At 39.4% G+C, this 11,599-nt stretch overlaps 2 protein-coding genes across 3 annotated transcripts in view; one reads left to right on the top strand and one right to left on the bottom strand.

Annotated features, from left to right (window-relative positions):
* LOC108248939 (cyclin-dependent kinase 11B) overlaps nt 1–3,130 on the top strand; it is a 17,948-nt gene extending 14,818 nt beyond the window's left edge. Inside the window, exons 4-5 of the mRNA XM_017438004.2 lie at nt 1,642–2,627; nt 2,832–3,130. Coding sequence (XP_017293493.1) covers nt 1,642–2,627; nt 2,832–3,130 — 1,285 coding nt within the window. The remainder of the gene's footprint in view (nt 1–1,641; nt 2,628–2,831) is intronic.
* A 1,538-nt stretch (nt 3,131–4,668) lies between these two features.
* dcun1d5 (DCN1, defective in cullin neddylation 1, domain containing 5 (S. cerevisiae)) lies at nt 4,669–10,682 on the bottom strand. Of its 2 annotated transcripts, none has more exons than XM_017437999.2 (10): nt 10,600–10,682; nt 8,409–8,473; nt 8,199–8,241; nt 7,474–7,559; nt 7,166–7,331; nt 6,984–7,075; nt 6,795–6,903; nt 6,241–6,345; nt 5,327–5,429; nt 4,669–5,169 (listed from the first exon to the last, which is right to left on the bottom strand). In XM_017437999.2, the coding sequence occupies exons 3-10, from the start codon at nt 8,223–8,225 to the stop codon at nt 5,111–5,113; spliced, it is 747 nt and encodes a 248-aa protein (XP_017293488.1). In that variant the 5' UTR covers nt 8,226–8,241; nt 8,409–8,473; nt 10,600–10,682; the 3' UTR covers nt 4,669–5,110. The 2 variants fall into 2 exon arrangements, with proteins under 2 accessions (XP_017293488.1, XP_017293490.1); XM_017438001.2 differs by having other exon boundaries at nt 7,474–7,564; nt 10,600–10,618.
* Nucleotides 10,683–11,599: the final 917 nt, after the last annotated feature.

The following is an 11,599-nucleotide window of genomic DNA, read 5'->3' as shown; positions in this document are numbered from 1 at the left end:
TCCAGGAAGAGCAGATCCAGTATTTAAACAATGGGCCACCAAAGGAGCAGATACAATTCAAGCTTTATATAAAAAAAATTCAACTTACATGATGTCATTTGAAGAATTCAGACAGAAATTTAATATAAATAGAAAGTATTTCTTTAAATACCTTCAACTTAGGAGCTATATTGGGTCAAAAAACAAAGGACTAACCAAACCACCAAAGTCCCCTCTAGAAAAAATTGCTGACAAAAACGGCACAAGTAAAGGTGCAATTTCAGAACTTTACAACTTTTTGGTCCTTAATTCTTCAGAAAACTCAGTATTGAAACTGGAAGCCTGGAAATCAGACCTGGGAGTAAACTTGTCACGGGAAGACTGGCAATCTATCTGTATAAGGGCTCAGAAACAAACCGTTAACTCTCGCTTAAGGTTACTGCAGTACAAATGGTTAATGCGAATATATATTACACCAGTCAAATTAAATCGGTACAATTCTAATATACCAGACATTTGCACAAAATGTTTAGAGGAGAAAGGGACCTTGTTTCATTGTATCTGGGAATGTAGGAATATTAAAAGATTTTGGAAAGCAGTAAAAGAAACTGTAGAACACCTAATCTCAAAAGATGTAGAATTAGATCCGGTTTTTCTCATTTTAGGTCTATATCCAAAAAATTCATTGTTTACTAAAAGCGAACAACTGTTGATAGATTTGTGTCTACTAGAAGCTAAGAGACTGATAGCACTATTCTGGAAAAGAGCAACAGGTCCAGGTATCAAACAATGGATCGAACACATGCTGAAGACTTTACCTCTGGAACGGATAACGTATCTCCAAAAAGGGAAAAGAGAACTATTTGAAACCATTTGGAGACCATTCCTGGAGTTTGTTGAAGGCGTGGACTTGTCTCAAGAAGAACTCAGCTAAAGTAAAGACTTATGTTGAGCCACAATGTTAAACAAAGGAGCCTCAACAGTGGACTATTATCTCCGGTATGCTTAAAAGAAATGCAAGTGTGTACCTATGAGGGCGTTTTGTTGGTCTTGTTGACTGTATTGGTTGTATGTTTTATGGCAGACATATTTGTAAAAACACAAAAATAATAATAAAAAGATTGATGGAAAAAAAAAAAGATGGCCGCCATGGCTAATCAAACTTATCAAACACAAAAACCAAGTCCAGGTTTGAGCAGAAAGCAATACTAACGGCAACAGACCGGGAAAATGATACCAGGGGGATTTTTGTAAACAAAATCCAACACAAAACCATAAAATTATGAAAAACAGAGCAAGATGGCAACTAAAAATGAAGACAAACATGAACCGTACGGGTTTAGTTTAGACTAGAAGAATAAAATACACAAGAAACTGAAAGAATTATATACGAGTCCAGCTTGTGGGGTTCCCCAAGGGTTCATACTGAACCCATTACCTTTTATTCCCTTTACATGTTCTCATTTGCTGCAGTTCTTAATGAATATAAAAAAATCATTCAATTGCTGCTAGGTTCATTTTAAAGACCTTGCTTAAAATTGTGAACGGCGTTAAAATTTGCTCAACAGCCATCATGATTGTGTAACAAAAATGATTGTCATCTAGTTTTATTTAAAACAGTAAATCATATTTCCTAACTCCAGCTAAACCGTTTCCCTTTAGGTGTTTACGGGCCGTGACCGCGAGGCTGAGGTCACGAAAGCAACGCCGCCGCCAAGCTGACATGACGGACCACAGCTCGCAGGTCACCGTGACAACCTTGCCTCCCATGTACGAGAGCCATGCCTTGGAGACAGAAACGATGCGCAACGAATCTCCAACTTGCAGACAGGTGGAGACCAGAGTGTCGGTGACAACCCCATCTCCACCTGCTAAACCCAAAAGAAGCTTCAGGCACCAAAAGGAGGAGGAACCGGAGGCCACTGCATATTTAGAGGGATGTGACTACACAAAGGAGGAGAAGATGGAGGTGGCAGGAAGAGGCATGGGGGAAATTAAAGAAGGGAGTGATGAGGAGACAAAGGAAGAGGAAGAAACCACTCAAAGTTCGTTCTATCTAGAAGACGAAGGGACTCAAAGTGAAACAGATGAAGATAAAAGTATAGATGAAAGAGAGGAGAAACATGGAAGAGAGAGCAGGGAGGAGAAACATGGAGGAGAGAGCAGGGAGGAGAAAGATGGAGGAGACAGCAGGGAGGAGAAACATGGAAGAGAGAGCAGGGAGGAGAAACATGGAGGAGAGAGCAGGGAGGAGAAAGATGGAGGAGACAGCAGGGAGGAGAAACATGGAAGAGAGAGCAGGGAGGAGAAACATGGAGGAGAGAGCAGGGAGGAGAAAGATGGAGGAGACAGCAGGGAGGAGAAACATGGAAGAGAGAGCAGGGAGGAGAAACATGGAGGAGAGAGCAGGGAGGAGAAAGATGGAGGAGACAGCAGGGAGGAGAAACATGGAAGAGAGAGCAGGGAGGAGAAACATGGAGGAGAGAGCAGGGAGGAGAAAGATGGAGGAGACAGCAGGGAGGAGAAACATGGAAGAGAGAGCAGGGAGGAGAAACATGGAGGAGAGAGCAGGGAGGAGAAAGATGGAGGAGACAGCAGGGAGGAGAAACATGGAAGAGAGAGCAGGGAGGAGAAACATGGAGGAGAGAGCAGGGAGGAGAAAGATGGAGGAGACAGCAGGGAGGAGAAACATGGAGGAGAGAGCAGGGAGGAGAAACATGGAGGAGAGAGCAGGGAGGAGAAAGAAGAGGCAGGAGGTGAGCAGAATAAGAGCAAAGAGGAGAATGAAGGAGAACAGAAAACAGAACTTAAGGAGACAGAACGTTGTAAAGATTTGGACCAATCATCTACAGGAGCTGAGAGAAGCAGCGAAAATGAGGAGACGGCGATGAGAAATGGCCCTCCAGAAGGAGAGGCCCCATCCTCCGCTCCTCGCCGTCGCAGCCGCGTCATCCGTGTGTACCAGTACGACGAGGACGGCCAGAGGTACGGCCACCTTTCAGGCCCGGGTTCTGAAGCTCCGGAACCTGCCCCCAGGCTCAAACAGCGCTCCCTGTCTCTGACTCGCCTCAACGCCATCATGGCAGCCGCCGCAGCGGGGCCGATGGACGTGAGGGAGAGCGAGAAGCCACACTTCCACATGGAGATTTAACCGATTCTGCAAAAACAAGAGTTCCACAAGAAATCATTGTCATTTTTAACATTATCATTATAACATTATCATTATCATTTATAAATAAACCACCAATAGACCAAACAGGAAGCCCCAAACTGATATTGTTCATTATTAAAAAGCTAATTAATTTCTTCTGATAGAGCTTTAAATAATTAGAAAACAAATTATAAAACAGATAATTTATGTTTTGGTTCTTCTTCATTCATTGAGTCAGCATTATGTTGTCTACTGAAAAAGCTTTTGGATGATTAAAAAAAATAGAAATATATCTGTCTGAAATTAAAGACCAGCATTCTTTGAAAGAATGCATATCGCCCACCGCCTTTCATGACAGAGTTTGGACAACGATCAGAGAAATGATGCGGTTGTAGCTACGTTTTCAAGCCTTGAAAATAAAGTGACAAGATGCCACACTCAGTATGTGTTGAGGATGATTCTTGGCTACAAATCACACTAAATTTTACCTCGATATCTGTAAACCTGACTGATTTACAGGCATTTCTGTTTTGTAAGGTCAGTCGGCTGTGGTGGCCATCTTGAATTGGCTCCAAAGGGTAACAAAGTCGCAGAGATTATTTCCTGAAAGTTTCACTGAAATCCATCCTGCGGTTCATGAGATATTTTGCCAATGATCTTGTGCCATCTGTTAGAGCTCACGGGTGACTCTCAGCTACTACCACAACACATTTAGCTCCACATCTGCTTCTGCTAAATGCTTTCATCAGGAAACAAGCTGGCGAGACTCAAAACTTGATGAAACTTGTCAGTTATTGAAGCTACAAGTCTGAGGCGACCTGTAGTTTGACACTTCTGAATTCAAGGATCAAACTGCCAAGAAAAGGTTAGAACCGCACTGAGTGTAGGTTAGATTTAGATTTTAAATTTATTAAAAAAAAAAAAAATTTTGGGTGGCACGGTGGTGCTGTGGTGAAAGCTGTTGCCTCTGGAGTCTTTCCGTGTGGTGTTTGCATGTTCAGAGTGAATTTTTAAAAATGCGTTTTCACCGGGAACTCAAATTGTCCCCGAGGTGTGAGCGAGAGCATGAATGGTTGTTTGTCTCCATGTGTCCCTGTGATGGACACACCTGTCCAAGGTGTCCCCCGCCTCTCACAGTTGGAGAGACACCAGCTCCCAGTGACCCAGAAAGGAGAAGCGGGTCAAGAAAATGGATGGACGAAGCCCCGTATGCCTCGACCCAGAGTTATTTAAAAGCTCTTCGTTTGCAGACAGGAACCATTTGTGGGTTTTTTCAGCTTCATGTTTTTCAGGCTTCATTTCTGCTGAACCAGCTGCCTGTCCGGATACAACATGCAGACACTTTCTCTGCATTTCAGTCTAAATGTAAAACTTCTCCACCATTTGCTCGTTTTAATCCTCTTCTTACTCTGCTCTGAGTTACACTTGTGTTTGAAAGGTGTTGTATCAATAAAGTTGATTTTGAAACCAAGAAATCGGATGTGAGATGAGTTCTTCGTGGTCATTAAACACATTAATAATTAAAGTGTACACGTGTCTAATAAGTGCTTGGTGACAACTCTCCAGGTTGCACCATTTATTAAGAAGCAGCTCGCAGTTCTTCCATCTCCTTCCGATAACTCTGAACACATCTAAACAAGACAAAACGGGAAAAACAAAATATCGGGAAACAAATCTCCACAGATCCTTTAGTCCATCTTGTTTCCTTAAAGAACTTTTCACCTGCACATTTTTTCTTCCAATCTAAGACTATAAAAAGAAAAAATGTTTACTCTGAGAGAAAGACCCCGTAACAACAGTTGGCACAGAGACAATCTGATGGGATCTGAGTGAATCAAGAGTCCACAGCCACGGTTCTGCAGTCCACGTTTATCCACGTTTGTGAAACAAAAAATCTGCTGTTTGTTCTTGAATGTGAAATGTTTGCCTCCGCAGTTTGTAGTTTTGGTTTCCTCTCCCCTCTTTCTGCCGATGTGAAGTCTATAAAGATGCTGACCTCGTTTTCTGCCACTCAACAAACTCGTCTAGCAGCACCGGCCCTGCAGACAAAAACAAACACAGTATTTTACGGTCCTGGTGGTTGAGAGCTACGTTCAAGACAATGCAAGTGAAAAAGAAAAGTCTTAAAAGACAAATCAAATCAGTTCCTTTGTGGCATTTCTGGATTGACTTGTCGGTGTGAAGCTGCTGACTTACAAGCTCCGTCTTCATCGTAGTTACTGAGGTCTGTGTTGATGGTCCTGCTGAACTCCAGAACATTATACCACTGGTCTTTATTCAACCCCTTGTACTTTGACTGCTGTAAAACATTAATAGGAGGGGGAACAATAGGAAAGTAACAGAAGAGCCATTAAGAAAACAGGATTAGTTACTTTAAAAACTGATATATAACCTGAATGCATGTTGAGAGACCCAAACACCAGAAAAACTGAAATAAACTGTTGTGGAATTGACTTTAAAAGAAGTCGAGGATATGTTTTTACAAATGATCAAAACGTAAAACGAGAAGGACAACAAGCAACAGCAAAGATTAAAGCTGCATCGTGTTGAAATATGAGCTTCTACAATTTATCCAAGATGTTTCTTACCGCTCTAACCAGCTGTTATTTCCTCTAAAGTTAAATCTCAGTAGAAATGGGTATAATAGTTACAGTTAGGTCAATTTTATTTATAAAGCACATTTAAAACAGCTGAGGTTGACCAAAGAGTCAAAGCAGTTATTACAACAGAATAAAATATAAAATCAAATAAAAACAAGAAAAAAAGGACATTAAAATATACATAATAGAGATAATATCCTTTTAAGTCTTGTGTTCTGTAAAGATCAACAACCAAATTAATAATAAGGATTTAAAAGTCTCTTTACTCTGATCTGAACATAGTAAAAGATAAATCGTTCCACAGATCTGGAGATCTTTCAGGCTTTAATCTGAAATTTTAGATTTTTAGATCTGGATGTTGGGACATCTTCTTTGTGGAGGTTGACATCTTTTATATTCTTTATTATTTAAACTCCTTTTGTGATCTGTTCATGCAGCCATTTGACACGATTCCCTGTTTGGTTTTAACATCAACCTTTTTATGTTCAAAGAAGAATAAAGTGATTTTACCTCCAGGAATTGGTGGAAGACGGGAAAGAGAGGCCATGTCCTCCCGAGCAGCAAAGCCAGCATGGATTTAGCTGTGTCCATGTCCAAACTCCTCTGGTTCTTATCCTGAGACCGAAACAAAAACTGTGAGTCCGATGCTAAAACACGGAGAAAACTTTACATTTCTTTTCATCGTCTGAACTTGTTCCTTCTCCACAGAACTTCAAACTAACATGATCGTTTGTCAGTTTTAAACCAAACTAATTACTTTAATTGACTTTATTAGTATAAGTAATTACAAGAACAGTCTCTGATATGCAAAGCTGGAGGTGCTCCTCAAACTGTTTAAATTTTCTGATTTTAGCTTCTTTAAAACAGATGTAGGTTTTCTAGAAAATCAAAAAGTTTTAAAGTTTATTGAAAAGCAAACTTTAGAAATTAACACCTTAAAAACCAACAAAAATAGGTTTCTGTCCTCAGACGTGATCCTGGAGTTCACCTGTACATCGCTAGCAAGTTAAACAAAATAAAGATGTAAAACAACTTTTACATGAACTCTGCATCAATAAACTCACTCTGGCAAAGTCGAAGGCATATCTGTAGATATTTTTGAAGACTACAGTGTCGTTGAGTTCGCTGTGTAAGTAATCCAGTTTACTCTGTAACCTCTCTGTGCAGTCACATCTGTAGACAAATGGAAATCTACATGTAAGCTTTATTTGAAGACTTAAATTCAGGTAAAAAAAAAAGTTAAGACAACTTACTGTAATAGTGTCATTCCCCTGAGCCACTCGTCTTTAGTGAAGTACCCCATATTTGCTGCTTCTAAATGCCAGGCTAAAACTAACATAATAATCTGAGACAAAGGAGAACACAAACATTTCATTCGACACTGGAAGGGTCCACATTCTGTCCAACAAACGCACAAGTCGTCAGGCTGACTCACATTCTCTGGCTCTACAGCGATGTCTTCACAGAACTTCTCCATGGCCTCCGGTCCGACCACCTTGTCAGGACCAGCGTACTTGTGGAACCAGGCCAGGCAGCGTTTACTGGAAAACTGCTTGTCAGAGCTGAACGTCTTCACACCGCAGATCTGAGGACGGGTAAAACTACAACACAGACCGGAAGTCAGTAAAGGAGTAACATCGAGTATCTTTTTCAGGGCTCTGCAGAGCTCAACAAGAGGAAGTTCTCCTGCAAACAGAGGCAGATATTTTATTATAGAGTCTAAGAAAACATGTGAACACTCACCTTGTAATTTTACACTTGTGCTCATGATCATCAGGTATTTTCCTCTTCTTCACTGGCATTATGGAACCTTTACTGGACTTCACTAGCTGGGTTTCACACGAGAAAAAACAGAAACAAGAGTTTGAAACTGCAGTAAGAGTGCATTCATTTCATTTTTCACCTACACAACCTGGATCTCTGCAGTCTGTATTTATGCAAAGATCCATTGAAAATATGCTCGTTTTTTTCCTTCTCTTAGTTATAGATTTTAGAAAACCCCAGGTGGTGGTGAGAATAACCGTGAGCATGCAAACATCCCTGTCTTTGAAAGACATGATGTAGATCTGTCACAACAACAACACAACTGTAAACATTCAGCGAGGACTTTCATCTACCAACATCCCGTCAGAAAGAAAGAAGTCTTAAAGTTCAAGTCTAAATAAATTGTTTCTTAGAGCACAAAAATTTGTGTTACAAGCCACATTACACTGACTTATAACCCAGCTAATCAAAAACCCTTAATAATTATAATTATTTTATTATTAATTAATGCATAGGTAATCAATACACTGACCCTAAACTTTCTTTTCTGTTTGGTATTTGTTTGTTGATTAAGAAAGCATTAATCAGTAATGAAGTTAAAAATGTTTTGGGTGTCAGTGTCTGTGTGGAGGAGAAAAACATCCAAATCTGAAGTCAAAGATTCTGATCAATAATTATTAAATGTCTGCTATTAAAGTTCTTACCTGAATACTTCTGGCTGCCTTGTCCATTCAAATCAAACAAATTCTAGAGCAAAAAAAAAAAAAAAAAGATGATAAAAAAAATTAAAACTTCAGATGAAAAACTCTTCACAACATCTGCTTAAACTAGATCCAATCATTGGAAAAACTGAAGCAATGTCTCACACAATGTTGGACAAACATGGTCTTTGACAAGAAAAAAGAAAAACTTACAAGTTTGTCCAGAGTGTCTTAAATTCCACTGATATCTTCCAGATCGCACAAGTTGATCTGATGACCTGCCACACAAACACAACATGATGTTCACCTGCGTTTATGATGTTCGAAAGAAGTACAACTATTTCATTTAAAGAAACTCTTTTAGAGTGAAAACGTGCACAGCAAGAACTAAACATTCTGGAGTTGAAAATGTACCAGAAACTACTAAACTACCATGTGATTAGTACACTTGTTGACCTTCTTCTTGAAGGCGATGTACAAAAATACAAAAGGGTGATCATGTTTTTGTCTGTGTCATCATGAAGCAGTGGACAGATTTTAATAAAAACCTCAGAAGATAATAATCAGATGGACGTTTATAACTGATCATAGGTTTTAGAGTAAACTCTATTCAAGATGGCTGCCACAGCTAAGCAAACACTAAAGCGCTATAACGCAGTTAATTTGAAAAATACTGAGCTAAGATTTGATGTGGTAGTAGCTGAGAGTCATTCCTAACAGACACTGAGCGTCAGCCCATGGATTCAACTCTGTTAGGAAAATATCTCCTGAATCACTGGACAGATTTTAGTGAAACTAATTAAGTAATCATTGATTGTACATCTACAACTTATTAACATAAGATCATCTGAATCTAAAACTGGTATAAAAGTTAAATTAGAGCTTTAGTTTGAAAAATATTGCTTCTGAAAGAGACATTTTATTACAGAGTTTGGTTTAGATGGAGAGTTTGACTGTTGATAAAAATGTTTTGTGCGCACAGGAGTGACAATTTCGTATTTTATCCAGCAGACGTGCTGATAAATCATCAAAACATCTAAAAATAAAATTAAAAATAATGCACGCTGAACTGCACAAGTTTTCACAATATAAAATATGATGAAGACTACTTCATCTGAGCACAACCTAAAGATCTATCAGAAATAAAAAAACACTTAAAATACGACTATTTCACCTTGACTCAAATGTTTGAGTGCTTAATTAGATAACTAATTTCTAAAAGTAAAATTCAGAAATCTGGGTTTACAATAAGAGTTAATCAAGGGGCGTCAAACTGGTCTTCATGGGCAGGACTCCTCAGATTGTCATCTTATCACCCATTTACTGTTATCAGCAGAAAACATCTGGTCTCTGATGAGATATCTTTGGAATCTGATGTACATAATCAACAAGAACAGACAGGTTTATAGATGTTTCCACCTTTTAAAAAAAAGGATGAATCATTTTTAGGCAGGCAGTTACCTAAAAATTGTTTTCCAACTTAAAGATTTTACCAGAAGTATAAGTTTCACCACAAGTTATCTATACATTTAACAGAGCTAGCCAAACATATTCAACAACTCAGACACTGTCATGTTTAAATACATGACCACATCTTTTACTGAGGTTGGTTAAAAACAAGAAATATTTGTCAACAAGACGGGGCATGATTTCTGTTCGCGGCTTTCCTCACTCTCTGACATTTCTAATCAAGCACCGAGGTTGATTCAGCTGTTATTTATCTGTCACCTAACAGCAAAGAGGGGGGGAAAAGAACTGCGTCACAAGGCGCATTTTTTTTCATCCGAACCGTGTCCAGACTTGAAGTTGGCTTCACAACAAAACGACGAAAAGCGCAGACATCACGTCCGACCCGGAGGGGGTTCTTTTAAAAAATACACGGCTTTTTAACGTTCGGATGGATGGGAACAATGTGTCAATCCTATCGTTTTATTTTCCACTCAACGGCGTCATGTTTTAGTACAAAAATAAATCATAAATCTGAAGCGACGGTTGAGCGTTCAACGTTCAGTCGAATGACAGCGGTTGATGCTAACGAACGTTAGCATCCCTGACAAAACTAAGCCGAGATAATTAACTCTTATTTCCTCTTTTCCACAATCCGTGGCGATGTTAGCGATTAAAATGAAGATGGAGACGTTAAATCAAATCACATAAAAACATTTGTTAGCGCCACGCAGCCCTGAAAACGACCCTGTCTTGGTTAACAGTGGGCTTCTTTTGTTAGCATGCTAACGCTAGCGGCACACCGCGGGTTCCACAGAAACGCTTTACGTTTGGCAACTTATACTTATACGCATCAAACGCTCATCAAATCAGCATTTACATAAATAGTTTAATATCATATAACTGATTGGTTTGATAGCTGACAAGACAAAGTCTTGAAATTCTTCTACGCACTTACTCTGTCCAGCTTTCCTCTGACTGACTGACAAATTCCACCTGCTCCTCCTGCGCCGTTTCAGCTGTAGCCGGCGCTTCCGTGGGAGTGGACGATACCATCACTCCATAGGGGTGGACAGATAAATAAACATTTGTGTTGCAAAACGAACAAATCGCAAAACAGCAGACCTAACAAATCCGCGTGTAGCAAAGAAACCACGTAATTTGACTAGAGTACAAAACATATAGTTTTAGTCGTCAGTAAATCAACACAGAAAATCGGTAACATATAAGATCCCCCCTGGGCGGTACAAGAAGGTGGAACATGCCACCTTCTTAAAGAAGCTATCCTCTTTAAAACTCAGCACTGAAAACAGAAACACCAGCTCTTACCAATTACTTCGAAACTTATTGTTTTTAAATTAAATTTTCTATGGCATTATTATCAAACCTTTTACAGTTGTTAATCTAATATTTGAGGCTTTTTCTATGGCAGAGCTTGATACTTTTTATTAGTGAATCCACAACCTAGGTTTGTTTCTTACAGGTGACCTGTTTGGAAGAAGCTTAACCAGCTTAGTTGTACAGATATTGAGCTAAAATCTGGTGTGGTGGTAGCTGAGAGCCATCCTCAACACATACTCAAGATGCAAGTTTGCACATTAAGTTATCTTCAAGGTTTGACCAAAACGGCTACAACTCCGTCATCTCTCAGCTTCAGATGATCTTAGTTTAACGCTCCGGCATGAAAGGTGGTATTCCCTTCAAGGAATACCTTTAAATTGCTAAACAGACATGACAAGAGAAACAAGCCAGGACTGAAGTGATGCCTGCAGTAAATGTTTGAATATTTACCAAATATAGAAACAATGACATGCACTGAGTGGAAGGAGTTTTACAAACCACTTTGACTTTGTTTGCACTTCCTCTTCTGACATTTAAATACTGATCAACTTTAAGCACTGTGTGTTTAAAAGGGATTTGTGTACATCGGTGTAATAATATCCAAACTAAAGCTGAGA

The sequence above is a fragment of the Kryptolebias marmoratus genome, linkage group LG2 (genome assembly GCF_001649575.2).
Source record: "Kryptolebias marmoratus isolate JLee-2015 linkage group LG2, ASM164957v2, whole genome shotgun sequence".
NCBI lineage: Eukaryota > Metazoa > Chordata > Actinopteri > Cyprinodontiformes > Rivulidae > Kryptolebias > Kryptolebias marmoratus.
Note: the sequence above shows the minus strand (reverse complement) of the source record. Positions and strands in the feature narration are given on the sequence as shown.

Bases quoted from the DNA above. Each gene is read 5' to 3' on its own strand.
- dcun1d5 (XM_017437999.2), bottom strand. From the start codon at position 8,225: ATGGACAAGGCAGCCAGAAGTATTCAG. The intron at 6,904-6,983 runs GTAAGTTGTCTT...ATTTGTCTACAG, and splicing joins AGGGGAATGACACTATTACA to ATGTGACTGCACAGAGAGGT. The intron at 6,346-6,794 runs GTGAGTTTATTG...TTTCGGTCTCAG, and splicing joins ATGCCTTCGACTTTGCCAGA to GATAAGAACCAGAGGAGTTT.